The following is a 22,949-nucleotide window of genomic DNA, read 5'->3' as shown; positions in this document are numbered from 1 at the left end:
TATTCAGAGAAAGAACATCGGGGAGAAAAAAATGTAAGTTTTAGTCATAGTGCATTCCAGTTTTTGTTCTCTAAACTGAAAGTGACATGAAGAGTGATATTTAGCTTTAGGATTTGTTATTTTGGGGGGTTGGGGCAGGGGGTCTCTACCATTTATCTTTCTCTTGCCAGTACATCTGGTTTCTATTATGGGTTTTGTTGATTGCTATTAAAAGTAGGTAAGCGTATAATCTCAGTCTTTGCAATGTCTTCACTTTCTGCAGAGCCCTGTGTATCTTTAGTCTGGTGGATACTGAAAGTATCAGAACCTTTAGAGTTGAGGAATGTTCCTGTCTGTCTATGACTACATGCATGGCAGTGACCGTGGGAATTTAATACAGTAACAACAGAGGTTTTAAAGTTTGCTTTCTATTTCAGTGCAGAGGTCTTTTAGATTGTTTCCAACATTTTGTCACAGAATTTTCATTGTCACATGTAGAAGAAAAAACTTTAGAATTTTTAGGTGCTAGTTCATTAACATTATAAAAGAAATATATTTCTTCTAAAGTCAAAAGCTGAGGAATATTTTAAAAGAACAACTGGGTGTGGTGATGCACACCTGTGATCCTAGCAGCTCAGGAGGCTGAGACAAGAGGATGGCGGGTTTAAAGCCAGCTTCAGCAAAGGTGAAGTGCTAAGCAACTCAGTGAGACCCTGTCTCTAAATAAATACAAAACAGGGCTGGGGATGTGGCTCAGTAGTCGATTGCCCCTGAGTTCAATCCCTGGTACCCCAAAACAACAACAACAAAAACAACACAACTGCAAATTAATAAATGCTTTAAGAATATCCTACAGGTTGTGAAAATTTTTCTTTAATCTTAGGGAGAAAGGTTAAAAAATAATTTTGAACCAACTTGATTGGAGTTATTGAGCTAAAATTAATATGAAATCCAGGTTTCTTTGAATTTTGAATTTGTTGATTTGTTCCAGTTGAGACTCACATAAGCAATCCACACTGGAACATATGATAGTACAAAACAATAAAAATCTATAAATAAGACCATGGGCATGAATATTCTAGGAAATTTATTTATCTTTCTATTTGGCTACATGACAAAAATACAACTGTGTTAAGTTTGATTTATACTGCTTTTCTGTTCCTATTTAAAGCAATTAACTTCCAAAATTGAGGTTTCTTTACTGATTAGCCTTACAGGATTTTGACTTCTGGTAATTCACTGTACAAACATTTACTAGGCTCCTACTGGGAACCAAATACTGAGTCAGTCAATGAGATTTAGGAGATGTTTATTCCTTGTGTGCTCAATGACCACTGGAAGAGACAAATAACAAAATAAATTATAATTTAACGTAAGTGTTATGAAGTATTATGGATGCATGCTTAAGGGAATAGAGAATACTTCTCAGAGGGGAAAAGTTTTGATGATGGAGACGTACGTAAGGACAGTTAGGAGCCAGCAGGCAAAAGCAGCAGAGTTGGGCCAGAACCAAATTGTTAATGATCATATCCATTGTACCTTATCTGTCTTATGCTAAAGAGATTGACTCCTGTTTCTAAGCAGTGAGATCCTATTCAAGGTTGTAAGGTACAGTGACTTAGGGAACAGGGAAGAGGAGGTTGTAGACCCAGGCTAGAGACAAGGAAGCCTGTCAACTGGTAAGATATCTCTTGCAATAGACTCAACCTCCATCATCTCCCCACTGTTATAAAACATCGGAAATGGAAATTTCCTCAGCTATTCATTCACTAGAATTCTATTTTTGGAGTACCTACCATGTCATAGTCATGGTCCTCTCTAGCAGTGGCCTGAAGCAAATGAGTAAAACAAAGAGGCTGCCCCTCACGACAGTGGCAGTAAGGCTAATTCCAATCCATGTGGAGTGAGACAGCAGCTACCCGACTCTTCAAAGAAGGAGGGGGAAAGAGTTAAGAAATGACTTTGAAGGTAGTATATCAAAAACTAGAAGCCAGGCTAAAAGGGGATGGATTAAGTTATGTGAGAGAAGGGTGAGCGAAAGCCCCATAGGAATGAGAGCAACACCCACCCCATGGATCCAGATTACTTCAGCTGGAGCTAAGACGGAAGAATCAAGCAGTAGCCAGACTAAGAAGAGTGGCTCAGCTTGAATGTTTGAAGGTGGAGGCCCCAGATCATCATAGTGCCTTGATTTTAGGGATGAGACATAGGTAAATGTGACTGTGGCTTGTCTGATTTGAGGCTGCTTGATGCTCGGAGATACCAGCTTCACCAGTGGGAAGATATGGAAGGTCCACATCAATGGTGCTGATGAGAGATTGGGCACATGCTGAGGTCTGACTTCTGCACCCACAAGCCCTGAGTGCACCTGACTGTCTTGCTGAACACTGCACTTCCTGTCTTTCCATGGGAGTCAGGAGAGCAGACACCACTGTGGAATGCCACTGTTCTTCTTAGCCACCCCGCAAAGAGCCCCAGATATAATTTTCCTCCTTGTGCCCAAATTCCACAGTACACAGTGACTTACACAGTGTAGGTCTTCATTATTTATGCATTATATTCTGTTTCTAAACCACCAAATCAAGGCCACCCAGTGTCCTTCATAGTCTCTCAGAAAATAAAGTTCAGATATTTGTGAATTGTATATGATAGATTACAATTCTGCATACAGTCATAATACAGGTTGTGTATATATATATATTGTGTGTTTGTTTATAAGATCTGTCCTGGACAAAATTTTATAAAAAGACATCTGCCAAATGATTCCAGGATAAGTGCCCCTTATATTAATAATGTGTGTATTTAAATTAGGAATGAAATAAATCTTTAATATACTAAAAACAAAAATATCCATTATACCTTATCTGCATTTACTAAGGAAAAAAATGTGGCAATTATTACTGAGATCTGACTTCAGTGTTTGAAGTCAGCCCTTTCATAAATGTTCACCTGCCTTTACATCAGCAAGAGACTTATTAAAAATGTTACTTTAAGTAAATTATACAGCTATACAGCTTAAGAAAACAAACATGTTAATTAAATCAAACAGCAAAAGTAGGACATTGTGGGCTGCTTTTCTCTTCACACTGTACTTTAAAACATGAATTTTACTCCATGGAAACGTGTGCTTTGAAATAATTTTGACATAAATCAAAAACTACAAAGTAATAGATCATCTCTACTCATTGCATGCCTTTTTCCCTGTATTTTGCTACTGATAGACCTATAACTGAACAATATGTAATGTTATCTTGTAAATATGTGAATTAAAGCACCACAGCAGTTAGTTTTTCAGGGAGAGGCCAGGTGGGCAGAGTGTGAATACTAGGTAATGGGACAAATTGGTTTTCAGGTTGGTCTGGAAAGTGTTCTTCCCAATAGCAACCCAGTCTGCAAAAAAATCTGTTTGTGGATCCACCCACAGTATGGAAGTGACCAACATGGGCTCCAGAGGAGGAACAGAGGTGCTGTGCATGCCTGCTCTCTTTAAGATAATCCCTCACTTCTGGTGGATGACAGAACCTTTGGGTAAAGGTACTTGGCTGCCTCCTCTGGCCCCAGGACCAAATGGTACAGTTTTCCCAAGAAGCACAGGACTACTGCATCTCTGACTGAATTAATATACAAAATGACTCAAAATTCAATTCATTTCTTTAAAATACTTGCTTTCTCTTCTTTATCCAAGAAGCATAACAACAAAATAAGCAATCATATGACACCAGAGCACTAAATATTGTGTCAAATATCAATAGTGTAAGATCCTGGAGCCGGGTACAGTTGCGCATGCCTGTAATCTCTGGCTCTGAAGGCTGAGGCAGGAAGATCGTAGGTTCGAAGCCAGCCCCAGCAAATTAGCTAGACCTTAAGCAACCTAGTGAGACCCTGCCTCAGAATAAAAAATAAAAAGGGCTGGGGATGTGAGTGAACCTGAGTTCAATCTCTGGTATCTAAATAAATAAATATCCTGGAAGTCAGGGAATGTATCATATTCCTTTATTCCATCTCACTTTGGTAGAGGGCAGCCCAGAGTGAACCTTATAGCTGAATTACAATCGCTATGTTATTAGAATATGCTGATAATATGTTCTGCACCTTTTGTGCCATGATTTGATCTCTCGGATCTCACTGTCCAACATGGCCAATAACTATATAGGACTTTTAATTTTAAATTTATTTAAATGAAATAAAATTTAAAAATTTGTTCCTCATTTGTATTAGCAACATTTCAAGTGCTCAATAGACACATGTTACTAGTGTAAAACATCACAGATACCGGGTGTTTTTATTTTATTTTTTTTCGGAAAGTTCTATTGGACAGTGCTGTAATGTAGTTCATACTCCCTATTCTAATTTTGATGTTTCTAGGTCATGTATTTTCTATAAGCTGCCTGAAATACACAAATACTTATTTATATCCCCTAGAGTACCCCTGTGATTACCAAGCTGTGCACATAATAATTCTTAGCCTGATTTGATAGAGTGGAAGAGAAAACTGATGCTGATCCTTTTGACTTTAACCTGCATAAGTAGGACTTCATCATCAAAATTCACCACATACGGAATTCTCTGCTTTTAGATCCAGCTGTTGTGTTTGGATAAGGTTTTGAGTGACATCACCCTAATTTTGTCATTTTAATAGAAAAATGTCTCTGGGCATGGTGGCTTCACATTTGTGCAGTATAGTTGGACAGGAGTAGAAATTAAGATCCTCATTGCCATGTGCTTGTACTGCAGATGATCCACAAGCATTGCACAACTGAGATCTAGCTTCTGAGTTCACTGACTGCTTGATTTTTGTAATACTGACCTTTGATGGCCTTGGGTTACCTGCAAAACAGTCAAAGTGTAGAGGGCAATCTAAATCCAAACTTCCTTTTGAGATACTCCTGGCATTGTTTCCTGAATTTCCTGTGCAAAAGAAGTTGATCTCACTCAGTTGGCAAGCCATAATTGTGATCCTTTTTGGGGAAATAGATGCTGTGTTTCACCTTGGCAGTCATCTTACCAGTGTGCTTTGGTGAGCATGTGTAGCCCACTCTACCAAGTGTACACTCCTCGATTCTTGCATGTAAAGACTTTCAACCAGGAAACATTTTTGACTACCATTTTAAATTCCTAAAATATTTAAAATTAAAGAATAATGAAAAAAATTTTGAATTGTTTTTTTCTTTCTCATTTTTCTTTTTCTGGAGTAGTCAGAAATGTTAGTTGGAACTGGTGAAAGCCATGTGAAACATTTGTGCATGGTGCTGGAAAATGAGGCTGACTTTTTAAGTAATGAGTAGGCTGGCTAGATTAGAAGCTTTTTGAGTTTTCATAGTTCATTTTCTTTGATCATTTATGTATTTTTAAAAATTTTTCCTTGCAGTTAGTTCTATTGTCTGTTTATTCTCCTCTTAACTTCTAGCCCCTTGCTCTTCCTCTCTGGTTAGCCTGTTCTCTTTCTTTCATCTCTGCTCTTTTCTGCATTATAAAGATATTTTTCTGGATTTAACAAAACACATTCCTTGCACTGCAGATTTCTGCAAGGGTAACTTATTGAGCAAGGATTCATGGGTCCTCAGTGGTGGTGGGTTGAGTCTGGGTCTGTTCACTGTTGTGCTCCTCTTTCATGGACCTTCCTGTGTTTTCTTTGGGTTCATAACATTTTGGCATTGCAATCTATACTTTAGTTGCCCAGGCCTAGTCAAGCAAGGTACAATTAACAGACACTCCAAAACTAATTTTCAGAATTGAAGTAGGAAAATCTAACTGGAAAAACCTTGAAAATGACCTTCTCAGAAAATCTGTGATCCTTCTCCTCAGCCCTGCTGGAGTCACCTTCAACCAAGTGTCCCTGACAACTCTTAGCTCTCTGGCTTTTTGGTGGCTCAGTTTTTCTGACTCTGCTTCTTATCTCCCTCTGAGGAACAAAGCAGTGACATTCAGGAATGTTCTGCTTCCCTAGGAGCAATGCCTGAAGCTGTGAAGTGCTTCAGGCTAAAACTTCTTGTCATCCTCAATTCTACATAGGAACTTTCATTTGCTGTATTTTGAAAATTAAACATTTAGAATCAATTCATGATGACTGCCTCCTGTAACAGTGGCACCTCAGAGCTGAGTGGAATTGGATGAGTGTGTAACAGTGGTCCACGTTCGGCTTTGAATATAGCCCTTGCTGCTCTGCTGCTGCTCCTTGGTTTTTAAATGGACATGTTTCTATCTCTTCCTGTCTCCTGATTCCTCCCTAATCTCTCCTGTCCCTAATCCCAGGGGAAACTGGATTTCTTCCCTATCCCACACAGAGTTATCTGTCCTTGAGCACTCACCCACTTTAGGAAGGAAATAATCAAGACTTTGGGGATGGCACCAGAAGATCTCAGAAATGACTATTTCCCAAATTAACAAGTGAATTACAACTTCAACCCAAAACAGGGCCATGTAGCCTTTGAATCATCTCTTTGAAAGCCCCCTGTTGCTGGCTGATGGGCAGAATCACAGCCTGTGGGACAGGGAGTCCCCTGTGTTTCTCCTTTGCTGGCAAAGCAATAAACGGTCTTTATTTTCTTTTTCTCAGAACTGTGTCCTCATTATTGGGTCGGCAAAAAGTCAAGGACCGAGCTTTTGGCAACAAGTGGAGCATATTCTTTTCATTTGACAGTGAGCCCCAAATTTAAGAGCCTACTCAGAAAGTTAGTATCAGGAATTAATGATACTGAATACATAATTGTATCTTTCTCCCTTTCCTGCCACCTTAAGAATAGAAATCTGGTGTTGGTGGGAGGAGGCAGCTGAGAAGGAAGTAGGATAGAATAGGATAGCATAGAAAGGCTGTGAGCCATTTCTTTCTTTTTCTTTTTTAAGTTTTTCATTGGTGCATTATAATTATCCACAATACCAGAATCCATTGTGATATAGTCCCATAGACACATAATACATTTGACCTATTTCATTCCCTAGTAATTTACCTTTCCATCCCCTCTTCCCTCTCTTTCCTCCACTGTACTAGTCTCCCTTCTATTTTCTTCTTTAATTTTGGATACCAGGGATTGAACTCAGGGGCACTGAGCCACTGAGCCACATCTGGAGCCCTATTTTGCATTTTAGTTAAAGACAGAGTCTCAGTGAGTTGCTTAGCGCCTCGCTGTTGCTGAGGCTGGCTTTGAACTTGTAATCTTCCTGCTGCAACCTCCAAAACAACTGGGATTAGAGCCTTGCACCAATGTGCACCCAGCCTCCCTTCTATTTTCATGAGTCCCCCCCCCCAACACATTTTTCCCTTTTTTTTCTCTCTAGCATTCACATATGAGAGAAAACATATGATCCTTGACTTTGTGAGTCTGGCTTATTTCACTTAGCATGATGTTCTCCAGTTCCATCCATTTACTAGCAAATGACATAATTTCATTCTTTTTTTATGATTAAATAAAATTCCATTGTGTGTGTGCACATTTTTTTTTTTTTATCCATTTGTCTGTTGATGGGCACCTAGGCTGGTTCCATTTGGATTTCTTGTGTGGACATCCTTGTTCTTCCTATTTGGCTTACTTTGTGATTGATCTACCCTTACCTTGTGCTGCCTTTGCCCTGCTCTGATAGCTCCCGCTCAGTCCTCATTTGCTGTTGTACTAGTCGTCTTGCTCACCGACTATAATGGTAAATATTTTGATAATAGCCCTCAGATATGTCAGCTCACCTGAGTGCAAGAAGGTATGCTCTCAAACGTTATGGCTTTTCTTTGTGCTTACTTTTGCAGAATCAAAAAGGATATGCTCAGTAAAAATGCAGTTTCTCTTCTCTAGTGATGAAGTGGTACTTGCATTACACTTGTTATCTAAGTGCTCAGCCACTTGTTGAGGTAGATGGTCTGTTTTGCATCTTAGAGGAAAGTAAGGATTAGAGACTCATATTCATCGTTCTGGTCACAAGCACCAAGAGGTAGAATAGCACTTCTGAATTCAGTTCTGTCTTATCTTGCCCTATCTTAGAGTCAGCAAACAAGACCCTGACTTGTATATCCTCAAATGCTACTTTATTTCCAACATGGCCTAGTTTGAAACATCCACAGGGATTTTTTTAAAAAAATTTTTTTTTCTTATAAATTTGGGAGACAGAGTCTGGTCTTTGACCTAGAAAATCCCATGTGGGTGAAATGTGGAGGCATGCTGCTCCTTCAGATCTACCTTAGAGTGGATCTAAAAGGGATTCAGCATCCAGACAGACACCCCTCCACACACACAGACAGGAGCCTCCCAGATTCTGCGTAATACCCCAGGCTGCTGTGTAGGTGTGGCGCCCGTGTTTCGCTTCAGCTTTGACTGTGGTTTCTCCTGTGGAACACCACCTGTTTTCAGGGTGTCCGGAAGGGGGCTTTCACCGCAGGACATTCCCACTCTGTCCCCTCCCAGCCCTGGAACTGGTCAGTGAACTCCAGTGACAGTGGGGATAAACTGGTGTGGCACTGCCACCTAGTGACTGCCCACAATGCTGCTCCTCACCTCTGAGAATTGGAGAATTCTCTTCTGGATTATAGAAAATCCACAGTGGGAATAAAAATAGCACCTACCAGGCCCCTGTGGACATGCACCTTCTGCTGTCGGCAGAGCCTGACAAGTGGCAGACATGAACAAGATTAAGTGTTTTTAAAAAACTCACTTTGGGGAAGGAAATCATTGCCCATGCAAATTATGGGCTCATCTCTACCGGGGTACAGGTTCCCTTGTAGGAGTCACAGTATGTGCAAGGTCTCTGGCACAGAGCAGGAGCTTGAATAAATGGAGGTTGTCCCAGAAAATTAAAATAAGTACTGGTGTGGAAGGTAGGAAAGAAATAGGAAGGAAGAAAAACTTGGTCAGAAATGCTTGTCCTAGTTAAAACATTACTCTGAAATTTGGTATTTCCTTGAGTGCTCACAGAGCATAAGGGGCTTGAGAACATAATTCCTATTAGGCATTTCTGCTGCATCTCAAGGACTTGTAGTTTCACTGCTGTCTAGTTGTTTTATATGAAACTAGCTCCATATTTTCTGATCCAGCTAGACCTATAATTCTCAATGGGGGTAGTACTGCTCTCAGGAGACATTTGGAAATTTGTGATTGATTATTGATTGATTGATTGTTGCTTGGTAGGGCCAGAGATGCACTGTTCTGTTTGTCTTTCTTTATTTTTTTTTTTCCTTCTTGGTATCAGGGATTGAACCCAGTGGTGCTTAACCACTGAGCCACATCTCCAACCCATTTTTTGTTTTGTTTTGTTTTGTTAGGGTATCACTGAATTGCTTAGGGTGTCACTAAATTGCTGAGGCTGGCTTTGAACTCACAATCCTCCTGCCTCAGCCTCCTGAGCTGCTGGGATCAGAGGCATGCCAGTATGCACCCAGCAGCTTTGTTCTGTTATACATGGGACATTCTTACCCAACAAGCTGTTCTGCAGCTCACTTAATGACCTGCTAGATATTTTGAATATGGAAAACTTGTTTATAATATTCTTACCTTAGACTTAAATCCATTTTAAATATGAACATAAACTATTTTTGCTCAGTAGTAATAGACATTTGAATGTTTTTAGTATGTAAATTGGGGGAAATCAGCATTTGTTCTATTTAGAATTAGCCCAGAAGTTAAAAAAAAAAAATCAGTCCCTGTGGCATATGAATTACATACTTTCACAGACTTAATTACATTAAAATGCTTCTACATATGGGTATAAGCAATTCACTGCCGCTTTTTTTTAAGTTTAGTCTTGCTGGATGAAGTGTTTAGATATTGAAATACATGATTAAATAAGTTACTTCAATTTTACCTCATCATTGTACAGTTAAGGTATTATATTGATTTTTTTAAGTTGATTTTTTAAATTGATTTTTTTCGTTTTATAAAGCATACATTGTACTATCTAAATTTCCTTTCAAGATCATTAAAGAGGACTTTAAGTCTGCAGGGCTTGAAAACCACTGCTTAAATGACATTCTCAGTCTAGAAAACTCTGTCCTGATGGATATGTATACCACCTTCTCCATCTTCACTGCGAGGTGCCAGACTCGCCACCATGGCTCTTTGCCCCCAAGTTCTCTCCCAGAGCTGATCATGTTTCACTAAATGCCTCAATCAAAGAGAATCTGAATGACAGTGAGCCTTGGCTTGTCTTTTCCTGTCTGTTAAAAGGATGTTAATGTGATACCATCTGTCTTTCTAAAGACTTTTAACATAGTCAAAAAATTATATAGATATGAGATCTAAGACTGTTAATTTATTGACAGGTAAGTAGTCATTGCCAAAATCACCTATTACAATATAAATGAAAATATATAAAAGAACATTAGAGTCAGACAACAAAACATCTTTGTCATCTTTTTAGGGAAGCATAAATATAATTCTTCAAGTTTGAATATCCATATGTTCTGTCACCACCCTCTTCCTCTTAGGAAGTTTGAGCTTTACTAAAAGCTTATTCTCTTAGCACATATCCACTGATGGCCTCTACCCTAAGTGTGAATGAATGAAACTCTCATTAGCCAAGGTTAACACAAGGAAAGGAATCAGACATTTTGTAGAACCCTGCCCCACCACACAAAGGGAGAGAGGGAGCTAGAGGAAAAAAGAATGTGGCTTCTTTTTTTCTAAATCAAAAGAGAAGATTAAAAGAATTCCAAGGTTTTTGCAAAGTCAAGAGAGCAAAATAAAAGGAAAAGAATTCACTTTAGATTAACAAAGAGTTACATAATTTATGAAAATTCAAACCAGCTCAGACCTAAATTAAAGTTGGGCTTTAGAGGTAACATTATGCTGCCTATCTCTGCTGCTTTTCCCTGGTAACTTACTGTTACTAACAAAAGGCTATATCAGCATCCTCAAGATCCTAAAGCCAAGTGCATATTTTTTGATTCAGTGATGAGCAGAGAAGTGGAAATACCAGGAGGAAATTGAGAAAGTCCTGTGGATTGGGAAAGTTCTTGTTCTCTAGATTGAAGGACTTTGAGTAAGCTATTTCCTTCTGGGTTGGTTATATACATAAGATTATAGCATTCACATTTAGAGCACTTTCACTCAGGTTTTTACTAAAGCTTTTTGGAATTACTGGATTTTACATTTTTATTTTGTTTATTTTTTGTTTTATTTTAATTTTGAACCAAGGATTGAACTCAGGAGTACTTAACCACTGAGCCAGCATTTTTTTTTTTTTTTTTGAGTCAGGTTCTTGCTAAATTATGGCCTCGCTAAGTTGCTGAGGCTGGCTTTGAACTTGCGATCCTCCTGCTTCAGCCTCCTGAGCCACTGGAATTACAGCCATGTGTCACCACATCTGACACATTTTTTTTTTTAATTTAAACTAGTTTCAGGCATCATTTTTATTAGATGCTCATGTCATTAGTTTCAATATGTTACATATATTTTTCTCACAATATCCTGACATCTGTTTTACATTTATTACAACTTGAGTATTACCTTATTATTCCTTGCAATCAATTTTCTCCTTATTAGATTTTTAAGCTTCTTGTGAATGCCTACCATTTCTTATTATCTACGTATTCTCATTGCCTCAAAATGTTCCTTTATATAAGCAAATATTCCACGTGTTATTGAATGAGTAGTGTTGTCTAAATCTGCTTAATGTTAGTAATGAAGCTGAAATTCTATGTCCACCCAGTTGCAGACTCAGAGATGTGAGAAGAGAATAAATTATGTCTTTCCAAATCATAATTATGTATATATACTGTCGATTTAAAGTAAAAGCAAATAAAATATCATTAAATGAACTAAAATCTGTAAGCATAAAAAGAAGCCCAAAAAAGGCACATATGGGATGGTACATATGCAACATATTAGATGAGAAGTTACTTCTAAAATAAAGCTAACTGATGATTTTTGAAACTTGATAGCACATTGAAATCACCTGGGAAACATTTTTTTTTAAAAAAAAATCCCTACATCATTACCCCACCGTAGAGTTCTTGCTTAATTGGTTACAGGCAGGACTATGGATGGCATTGTTATAGCTATAGGTGAATATCTTTGATACAGAGAAGTGGGCAAGTAAGAGATTTATACTACTTCTCCTTTCTGAGTCATTGGCACTCAGCACTTTTCTCCTCTGAACTCACATATGTGCTTTCTTTGAACTACTTTTTATGCTTATAGGTTTTCATTGAGTCACTTATTTTATTTGCTTTTACTTTAAATCAAAACTATATGCATATAGTTATGATTTGGAAAGAGATCAATTGTACTCTTTTTCCATCTCAGGTCTGCAACTGGGTGGACATGGATTTTCAGCGTCATTACTGACATTAAGCAGATTTAGACAGTGCCACTTGGTGTAGAGCCAAAGGGCTGCCTGGTGTGGTGATGCTTCACCATGGGATGAGAGTCATAGGTGTGCCTCCTTCCCTGGGGGAGTTACCCTGTCTCAGGCAAGGTTACCACATAGAAAAACAACTACACCTGTGGGCAAGCCAAGCAAAGAGAGGACCTGAGTGAGGTTCATCTGTTCAGTTTTCCTTCCATATTCTCCATCCCTCGAGTCTACAAAATTAGGAGATATTGATTGCCTCTGCTTCCCGCTCCTCAACACCCATCCTAGTTAAATAATGTTAGAAGTTATTATCTTAATATTCAGCTCTGTTCTATTTTTCCCTCTTTGAAACTTTTTAAATATCCTCTCCATATTCCTGATATTTAAAATTTGACACCGATTCATCCTGGTTTAGGTCTTTTTTCTTTCTTTTTTTTTTTTTTTTTTTTTTTGAGAGAGAGAGAGAGAGAGAGAGAGAGAGAGAGAGAGAGAGAGAGAGAGAGAGAATGAAGTTTAATATTTATTTATTTTTTAAAGTTATTGGCAGACACAGCATTTTTGTTTGTATGTGTTGCTGAGGATTGAACCTGGGCCACACGCATGCCAGGTGAGTGCGATACCACTTGAGCCACATCCCCAGCCCAAGGTCTTTTCTTATTTCGTGTGCAGATTCTCTGAGAATCTTCCCTTTAGAGAAGACACCTGCTTTCCAGTTTTCCTGTCAAAGAAATCAAAGAATATTTTCATTTTATTCCTTCCACTTTCTATATTCTCCTTCTGGAAAGATAGTTGCTGGGGTCCACTGTGTTGATTCTCTGAAAACATATCTTCTCCTTTTCCCCTTCTCTTTATCTTTTTGTTCTACTTCCTGGGAGATTTCTGATGACTTATAATCTCATTGTATTAGGGTTATGTTTTCACTGATAGTTTGAGCTTTACTCCAGTTCCCCCCTCCCCCAGCCCCATCCTGTTTTCTAGTAGTGGCATTTTCCCTTAGACCTTTCATGATATAGCTTTCAAAGTTCAGGTGACACCCCATCACTATGCATCTCTCAAGTTTTTTTTCTATTTCCACCCTCCTCTCTTTCCTTCTTTCTTTCCTATTTATTTATGGCCTCTATTTTTTCCTATTGGAATCAAAAATGTGTGCCAGTCCTTTGTTGTTCTTTCATATCCAAGAGTGGTAAATTGGAAGCCAGTTGGAACCTCTGTACGGGAGAAGGGCTAGCTTAATGTCTGGTAAAACTCAATGAGGAGCAAAAGCTGAGATTTTTGTTAGGGTATCCTTGATAATGCATAATCCTTATTAATGCAAAATTGTGTTTCCTCTGAAGCTATTCAGAATATTCTTTCTCTAAATTAACAAGTTCTCTAATATAGAGTCAGAGATGGTATCATGGAAAAAAATGTAAGATTGCTGCTGCTTAGTTTAGAAATCTGAACTCAAATCCCCTGCTTTCAGCCTCAAACTTCTCTTCTGCCCTTATCCTGCATCTCCAACCCATCTCCAGAGAATTAGCCTTCTGTCTCTTGTTACATGTCTGGCAATACTAGGGAAGACCTGAGGATCCATTATTCCATATACTTGGGCTTTAATCTGTCCTCTTGTTTTCAACCTCAAACCTAATTTTTCCATCACGTAATGCATGGCTTCTACAATGAAACTTCCAGGGGTTCTTTATCAATCTGTGCCTTCTATTGGGGGTTATTTCAGCCATTTATATTTAATGCAATTATACATTATGGGGTCCTCTTGCTCTCTGCTTCATTTGTCTCTTCTGTCTTTTGTTCTTGTCTTCCCTTCAATTTCTTGTATTTCTTCTATTTTCAGTTTTAGCAGACATTTAAAATATATGATAATATCTTTTATTGTATTATCAGTTATTATTTTTTGATGTCTTAATTTAATGGCTCTTTAGGGTTTATAGCATGCCTATACACGTGGGCATACTTTGCCTAAGTTAACACAGTCTTATTTTCACTTGATATTATACCATTTGCTATTCAAGTGTACTGTATCACATTATGTATATTATTTCCACTTCTCCAGTTTGGGGTAGTTTTACATACAAGTCCTTCAATCCTTGGATGAATAACAAAGGACACCCCTCTGCAGATCTATAGTGTGCGCTGTCCCCTCCGGGATAATTCTTCTCTGCTTTTTGGCCTATGAATTCTTGGCTTCCTTGGATTCCCAGATCTATCCTTCAACACAGGGAGACTTCCGAGTTTCACCTGGTTTGGTTTACTGAGCTGCATTGTGTATATTCTCTTTAGGCATTAACCTGGAACAATGATGTGGCTCACTTTAGTTTACCATCTCTTGGGAATTATTGCCCTCTGTTGCTAGATGATCAATATCTTATTAACTATTATTCCAAATGTTTTCTCTATTACTTAAAGTTGTTTTAAGAGAAGGTATAATCTAGTCCCCTATTGCTCCATGTTGGATGAAAGCAAGATGCACTGTCATTCATGTAAATATGTGTTTCTCATTCTCCAATGTCTCCTTTCCTTTCCCTTTGTTGCTGTAGTTTTATACTTCTTAAAAGTATCTTAGTACAATTATACTGACATTTCAGGAGAGAGAGAGATGGATTTGGGAAGGAATTGATAGTGGATTGCTCACATGCATTTAAATAGCCATAATACTTTTAACTATATAATTAAGGATGGAATTTGAGACCAGAGTTGACTTTTGAAATAAGACATTTTGCCATTTCTAGTGTTAATAATAAGTTTAATAAAGAAGTATTAATGAACAAAGTTTGTCACCTCCACTATTGAAATGTTCTCTACAACTGTAAAGATATAAATTGAACTCAGATCTTAGGATATACATGACAAATGCAATTCATGTTGACTGATGGACAAGAGTCATTTTTATCTGCTTTTTGTATTACTATACATAGATCCTGAAGCACGTGGCCTAGGGAAAAATCAGATCAAGAATATATTTCACATTGTCATGCTAATTAGTTTAATGAACACTAGCTCCCTTTAATATTTTTCTAAACACTGTGTGATGATACAACATTGAATAAGGCACAAGCTTTGTCTTCAAATTCTTCATAATTTTGATCCTCAGTGCACGTTTGATGATCAAACTATATATTACATATCTTATGACACAAATTAGCATTCACTGAACGGTGCTATAGCTATCTGCAGGGTGCTCTGGGGATACAAGGAATGGACAGGCCTAGAGTACCATGCTGACCGGAATCTATGTGCAGTCTGGAAAAGGGAGACCCAAGTAAGATTTAGGGCTAGAAAGACAGAAAAAGGTGCTTTGAGGCAGAAGGAAATGCATGTTCAGGGGAGATCTGTGAAAGAGACCAGCATGATTGCCAGCCATCATGCTGGGGGCTGCAGAGGGGAGGCAAGAATGCAGGGCAGAGCGTGCACAGGGAGAGAGACAGTGACTGCCTTGGAAAGATAACCCCTGCGAACTTCCACAAATGTTGTATTTAACATTAAGTTGGCATATTTGTGATCTAAAAAAACAGTGCTAGACCCACAGTCAGCAGTGAATGGAGAAATGAATAAGGAATAGAAACTAAGAAAAGAAACATTTTCCTTTTTTAAAACGTTAAAGCTGATCTTACAATCTTGGTTGCTTTTTTTTTTTTTCCCCCATGTCAAAGATTGAACCAGGGTTGCTTTACCACTGAGCCAATCTCCAGTCCTTTTTTTTTTTTTTTTTCTTTCTTCTGAAACAAGGTCTTGCTAAGGTACTTAGAGACTCAGGAAGTTGCTGAGATTGGCCTCAAACTTGTGATCCTCCTGCTTTAGCCTCCAGAGTCACTGGGATTACAGGTGTATGCCACCATACCTGGCTTTGATCTCACGATTTTTCCAAAGCATTGAGTTTTGGAAAACAGTTCAAGTAGTCTTCTGCTGAAACCCCAAAGTCTTTATTTTAAAAGCGTGCCACATGAATTATTTCTTCATGTCCTTCTCAAAACAGTTCTCCTTGTAGAGAAGGTTAGAATTGTCTCAGTAATTCTGTGGCATGAACTTCTACTGTGAGAAATGTTTAGAAAGTTCTGTGTGTACATATTGTAGAATCACATTGGTCATTACAACATGTACACTCAGAAAAATGAAAAATTATATCCCATCTTTGTATGATATATCAAAGTGCATAAATACATTATACTGTTATGTATAATTAAAACAAATAAAAAATTAAATAAAAAAGAAAATTCTTTAACCTTAAATTGCACGTGTTACTCATTCACAAGGGTGTGAATCTGGCAAAAAAACCTGGGGATGTGCTAAGCAATAATGTCATCATGTTGATAAGTGTAGTATTTCTTTCTGAATCCCCAAGAAAGAAATCAGGTAAATATTCTAATAGTATCTAAATTGGTTCTTACTTACCTCATCTTAACTATTCACAACAAAGTATGTCTGAAGGTAACATAAACATTAGTATGAGATGCTGTTTTTCCATTTTGAGCAATTTTTCCAAGAGGTTTATTATTTCATAAGTTTAAAAAGGATAATTTACCATGGAATTATCCTGTATATAGCCATAAAATACCAACTCCTAGAAATATATTTGTGTCTAATTAGGCCCTTCAGTGTGGGATCACAGTTTGTGAATCACTGTAACGTGCTTAGCATATCATAAATATTGACTGAACGAAACAGTGAAAGAATACTTCAGAGCATTTGGCTGAGAGCCAAATGAGGATGGGAGAGATTTACTTGTACCTTGAAGATGTGTATTTATTCAAGATGAACAACTGAAGAAGAGTTAGTTTGCTGAAGGTTCCAGTGAAAGTGTTGCATGGAATTTTCATTCCAAGGATGAGATTTCTTTGCAGGCCTACTTAGCAAGCCGTCCTCTAGAGACCTTGGTTTATAATATGAGAATGAGGCTTCCTCTTTGTTGTTAGTGACTCTACCTAAGGAAAACCACGTGCCTATCAGGTTGTAGTGTTCTGGTCACTCCCAGTAGCAGTGTGAAAATAACTCCAAATAAATATTTCTCTCAACACATTTGTACGTGTTGAGAGAATCTAAGGACAGTTTGTTGATAAATGGAGGGTAAGAATGTAGCTGTTTCAGCCTAAGATTGTCCATGTGGTAAAACGTGACCTGTTAAAGGGAAAAATGAGCCAGGCGCTGAGCACTTAGTGAGCACTCAATAAATATGATGTATGTGTACATAATAGGTCTCAGGGAATGAGCTCTCTTAGGTATATCAGCTCTGTCTGTTAATTGTGCCTTGTTTAAAAGAAACTTTATTTCACAATCAAAAAGAGAATAGGAAATGAACTCTGTTGCCTCCCCTCTCCTGTCCAACCCATCTCAATACTAGGGTAACGCAGTCCCTGTTTAAGGCCACACGTAGTAAGGAATCTTTATTTGAGAGTCCCCATAACAGCATTCAAAGCTTGCTTCTAAGGATCTGGTTTTGAAGTATAGAAGTCCACAGAAGCTTCTTAGCTCATGTTACAGCTAAGCATAGCACCAGTAGCATCAGCTCACCGCGATGTGCACATTATACAGAAAAGATACTCAGGAAGTGCATTTGCCTATCCTGCTGGGATGCTATGAATACATTGTGGCCTCCTTGTAGGCATCTCCTCCCAGACGTTCTGGGCAAAAGGGTACTCTGAAACTAGGTCAACATGGCTGTTCTTTAGAATAGTTGAGGTGTCTACCCTCCTGGCCCCAGAAACTTGCAGAACGTTCCTCAGTAAGGGCTGGTTGCCTGTTCATGCACAGTTTTTATTTTAGGATACACAGTGGTTGCCCTCTCTCCACTAGCACCAGCTGGGAGATTCTCTTTGTCTAGTCCAGAGTAACAGGAAACAGCATTTCTTAGCTTCTCTCTTCCCTCTGTGGAAGAAGGAAAAAGTGGAAAGCGATCAGCATGTGTCTTCTTTGTATCCAAGTCAGAGAGTAAGATCCACTGATATCATGGAAGAAGGCTTATACTTCATGAACCTCATGTGCTTTGGGTTATGGAAGCAGGAGCATAAGATGAAAAATGGGTGTAGAGAGATTGCCATGCCCAGTGAAATTGTAGATGGGATCATTCCTAAGGCACTGGCCAGAAACAGCTTCCTTGCTACCTCAATCCTGGCAGCAAAGACATATTTGAGTCAAAAAGCAGGACTGAATGAATAAAGCCAGGGGAAATGAGTACCAACCAACTTTTGTAGAGCAAGGAAAGTAAAGCCTTCCATGTGGTGTCTGAGAGAGGGGAAGGAAGGGTTTTTCTTAGGAGGAGGTGACTGAAGAGCAAGAAATCCCCTCTCGTGACTTAAGTTTGGGGTCTGATTGTCATGGAAATCAAAGAGGGTTTGCAGGGGCCCATGACTACAGATAATGTGCAGCCAGAAAAGATTCTTCCAGAGCCACCACTTTCATGGCCTGTCTTGTTGTATGCACATATGATGGACAGCAGTGTCTACATGATGGGCATAAGGTTTGATGATGTGATTTCAAGCAAAGTGTGATGTTTGTTTCTTATATAATACAAACCTTTTTCTTCATCAGAAAAACTTGATGCCTCAAAGAAGAGCCAGGATAAATTGTATCCCTCTGTCTCCCTTTTTTTCCCCCACTATAAATTCTTGTGTGCCGTTGGTAACACAATAGCTTCTATTTAGCTCTGTTTGTGGGGGAGGGGCTATATGACCAGAGATTCAGTTTCTGTCTTCAAGGATGGCAGTGAAGAAGGACCTCCTGGTGGATGGACATTTACCATACAGTATTGTAATAAAGGGGAACACTGGATACTGAGGGAGCACAGAAGAGAGGTTGGGAAAGGAATAGCCAGAAAAGTCGTCTCTATGATAATAGAGAATTTATAATAATAAACCTGTATTTATTTTGTAGGCTGATGAGGAGTTGGCCTCTGTCAGGGAAATCAAGGTAGCAAAGGGATCAGCATGGTGCCCTTTGCTACCAAGGTGTGGTGTGAGATTGGGCAATTGCATTTTGCCACGTGGGTCTGGCACATCAGCTAGGCCTCCAGGAGAAATGAGATGTTGTCAGAGGCCAGAGGAGGGTACAAAGATTAATGTGCATATATCATGTTACACTGGTAAGAAAAACAGTTTTTGTATTTTGTAATTTTTCTTTTAGATTATTTTTAAAGGTGAAGCACCTTCTGATGTTTTTCAGATTGCTTAGATGGAACCTCAATTTTATTTATATTACCAGCTTTGAAAATTTCTAAATAGTTTGTAGAAGATACAGTGACTTCATTGAATTGAGTCAAATTGTCCTTGGCTATAGATGAATTATAAAGAACTGATTTTGTTTGCTATGTTTCAGGTACCATGATCAACAGGATGTTACTAGCAACTTCCTTGGAGCTATGTGGTTGATATCAATAACTTTTCTCTCCATTGGTTATGGTGACATGGTACCCAACACATACTGTGGAAAAGGAGTCTGTTTGCTTACTGGAATTATGGTAAGTATGTTTTTGTTTCGTGTCTCCTTCATTTACACTCAAGAAGGCCCTTCAACCATTTAGTCCATGTGCTTAAGTCATCGTGAGCTACTCTTTTTCCAAACAGCAGGAAATATGCATATTTAAATCAGATTTGTGTTGGAAGGGAGAGAACGTCAGTAGATTCCATCTTAATTCTTCTCATGGATTTCTGTTGAAGACAGAGCTGTTAGATTGCTCTGTGGGTTGAGCACTGAACTGATGAACAAACTTATCTTTAACCTTTGGCTTCAGAGTAGGCAGTTTCTGGGTTCCGCCATTTCCTACCAGCTGTGTGAACTGACCTTTACTCATCTGTAAAATGTGGACCACGATAACTATCTTTGGATGCATTGAAGGGTTAGGAATTATATAATTACAATATTTATTATTTTAACAAATATTGTTGAGTGACAGGCACTGGCCTAGGGACCTATACTGGGAATACTGCAAAAGAAAATGAACTGTCCCTGACCTGCTTTCCTAGAGCTCAAAGGGGAAGCCCTATATTTTAAAAAATAATTGACAAATAATTGTTATTTACACATGTGACAAGTATCCGAAGAAGAAAATCCTGAACTGTTTAGGAGACTGGGGGACAAGGATGGGGTCTTGACAAGTCAGGTCTCTAGAACAGATGAGAAAGGCTCGGTGCTGATAGTAAGGATCATGCCCTTGTTCTTCTGGGATGCCTACCAAACTCTGGCCATTCTCCACCCTCACACACTGTCAGTTAACCACAGCTGCTTTGCTCTGTTAGTTTCAGGTACATGAAATGGGAGCTAACAAGTTGTTATTATAAACGTGTATGAGCGTCCGTAGATATTTAAGCTACAGGTAGTTTCAAATGAGCAGTGCATTATTTTCACCAATCTAGGTTTCTCTTTGTTTCTCATCTCCTTTGAAAGTTTGGTTTCATCAAGGAGTCATTGGTTGATGCTTGTTTGGGTTCTACCTACATTAAAATATGAAGCAGAACTATGGCTCCCTAGGGTGGAAATGACCAGAATTCCTAAATTTTGTCACCCCTGCTCACCACCTGTGCTGTGTCCATCCACTGGTAAGCAAGAGAGAGCAAGAGGGTCATTGGAAGTTTCTAGTGTGGAGGGCACACCTTCACAGCACCTTCTCAGGGAGAGTGTTCCAAGAGTTGATAGCTGGCTGGAAGGGCCGAGTACCCATGACACGGGTAGATTGGCAACAGGGATAAGGGAGCAAGTTGTGAAAATAAAAATCCAGGACCAATATTAAAGTCACCTGTAGTAACAAGATGACCATTTCAAGTCCCAGTTGTGAAAAATATAACTTAGGGGCATAATTTAATATTTTCATCTTATAAAAAAAACAGTGGTTTTGTAAATCATAGTGAACTTTAATTTGTTTTCATTATACTGGTATGCTCCATTTGATGCTTACTCTTGTATTACTTCCCCATTTTTCTCAAATACTGGTATTTTATTATATAGTGCAACACTTTGGGAAATAAAATGTGCATAGCTATATTTTGGCCCCTTAACAAGCCCATAGGGGACATGAGTAGTGCTATTTATTAAAAAAAAAAACTGGTAATAGTACTTCTTAGAAAGGACCACTTCTTAGAAAGGACCACTAAGGAAGTTTTTTCTAACAAGATGTACCCACTTTTATTCTTGAATCAGATGTGTCTGAGGATTCAAGCAAATGGGCTTAATCACTTTGGGATCAACACCAAATTTGTGATTAATCTTGCCTGGATATAGTACCTTGTGATCCTTTTTTCTTTCCTCAATATTTCTTTGTCCCTAAAGACTCAAGAATGGTTCCTTCAAAGTCTCATCCTACAGCAAAAATCTTTTGTTTACCTCCTTGAACTGCTTCCTTGCTTAGGTTCACTATTTATCTTTACTTTTAAAAATAGGAATCATAAACATCCTGTAAATTTCATTACATATAATAAACTTTCTGTTTTCGAGGGCTATAGTAAAACTGTCCATTTCTTCTCCCTCATAAAGAATGGACTTATTTTTTAAGTGACCTGATCAAAAGTGGTTTACTTGCTTACACAGAAAGCTACTAGTCTTTGAGTAATCTAGTTGAAAAGTATGTAGAGTTGGATTGTGTATCTATTTCCCTACACACAACAAATCCCTATGGAGTTAGGCTACTGGGCAGTCTTCTGGGATGAGCTTCTGAGAGTTGATTATGTCTTGCATAAATTCCCTAGGAATTGAGAGGGATGCATGGAAGTCTGCTAGACACTAGTATGGAGAATGTTGGATGACAATATAGATTCCTAAAAGAAGGCATTTTTTTTTCCCATAGTACTTATAGAAGTTTCCTGAATATTTGAAATGTGATTCTGTTTTTTCAGACAAATGTGCTTTGCCTTTGTTTTCTTTTCATTTTAGGAAGTATAAATTCACTTTTGCATTATCTTAAGCCAGAAATGACTTGTTCTTACTTCAGTGTTTATTTATCTGTTCTCCTTGGACATTTGCAGTGCATATTTAAGTCAAATACATATTGTCAGACTTCCCTTGAGTCATCTGTCTCTCTCCCCATTCTCAGCTCTGGCCTTTAATAAACTGTGAAAAAGGAATACAATTTACGACATTTCTGAGAGCACAGGGGCATCTCCAAATCATCTTCTATATTATCTCTGAAGTACTATGCTTTTTATGCTTTCATGTTTGAATTTTCTTTTTCTGCATTTATCTTTTTATGTGGTTTTTTGTTTTGAACTACAGTTAACTAAATACTGACACCTATAAGATTTCCCATTTCAAAAATGTACAGAAAAGGAAATTAGCAATGCCTGCTTTCTTAGAAAGCTAATTGAAATTGATGAATAATTGCATGTCATCCTCTTAGATCTTCACATTTCATTGGTTAAAATTCAAAATTAGACTGTAAAAGTTTTTAAATAGCTAAATTTTTGTCATGGGCCATATTTCTGAGCCAGGGACATTAGATTAAGAATAATCTGCAGTATCCTGGGCAGAAATATAATGTCAAACCACGAGGAGAAATGGTTTTCTATGTTTCTGGGAGGAAAAAATATCGAATTATCAAAAAATAGCCTGTCATTATCTTGGATTCACAATTTCAGACAATCACAGTTTCCTTACAATGTTTAGACACAGATGATTTGAAACTACTAAAATTGGGGGAGCTTGGTTATTGAAATACTGTAATAGGAATTCAAATGTTGGGACTGGGAGTGAAGCTCAGTGGTAGAGCGCTTGCCTAGCAGCATTTG

The 22,949-nt window shown here is 38.3% G+C and overlaps 1 protein-coding gene across 4 annotated transcripts in view; it reads left to right on the top strand.

The window, feature by feature from the left end:
- Kcnn2 (potassium calcium-activated channel subfamily N member 2) overlaps positions 1-22,949 on the top strand; it is a 414,889-nt gene that overhangs the window by 368,040 nt on the left and 23,900 nt on the right. For all 4 annotated transcript variants that reach the window (XM_078048854.1, XM_078048849.1, XM_078048853.1 and 1 more), the window contains one exon: positions 19,552-19,693. In XM_078048854.1, the coding sequence (XP_077904980.1) occupies positions 19,552-19,693 (142 nt within the window). The remainder of the gene's footprint in view (positions 1-19,551; positions 19,694-22,949) is intronic.

The sequence above is a fragment of the Ictidomys tridecemlineatus genome, chromosome 1 (genome assembly GCF_052094955.1).
Source record: "Ictidomys tridecemlineatus isolate mIctTri1 chromosome 1, mIctTri1.hap1, whole genome shotgun sequence".
Taxonomy (NCBI): Eukaryota; Metazoa; Chordata; class Mammalia; order Rodentia; family Sciuridae; genus Ictidomys; species Ictidomys tridecemlineatus.
The sequence above is the reverse complement of the archived record's forward strand: the minus strand, read 5'-3'. Positions and strand labels throughout refer to the sequence as shown.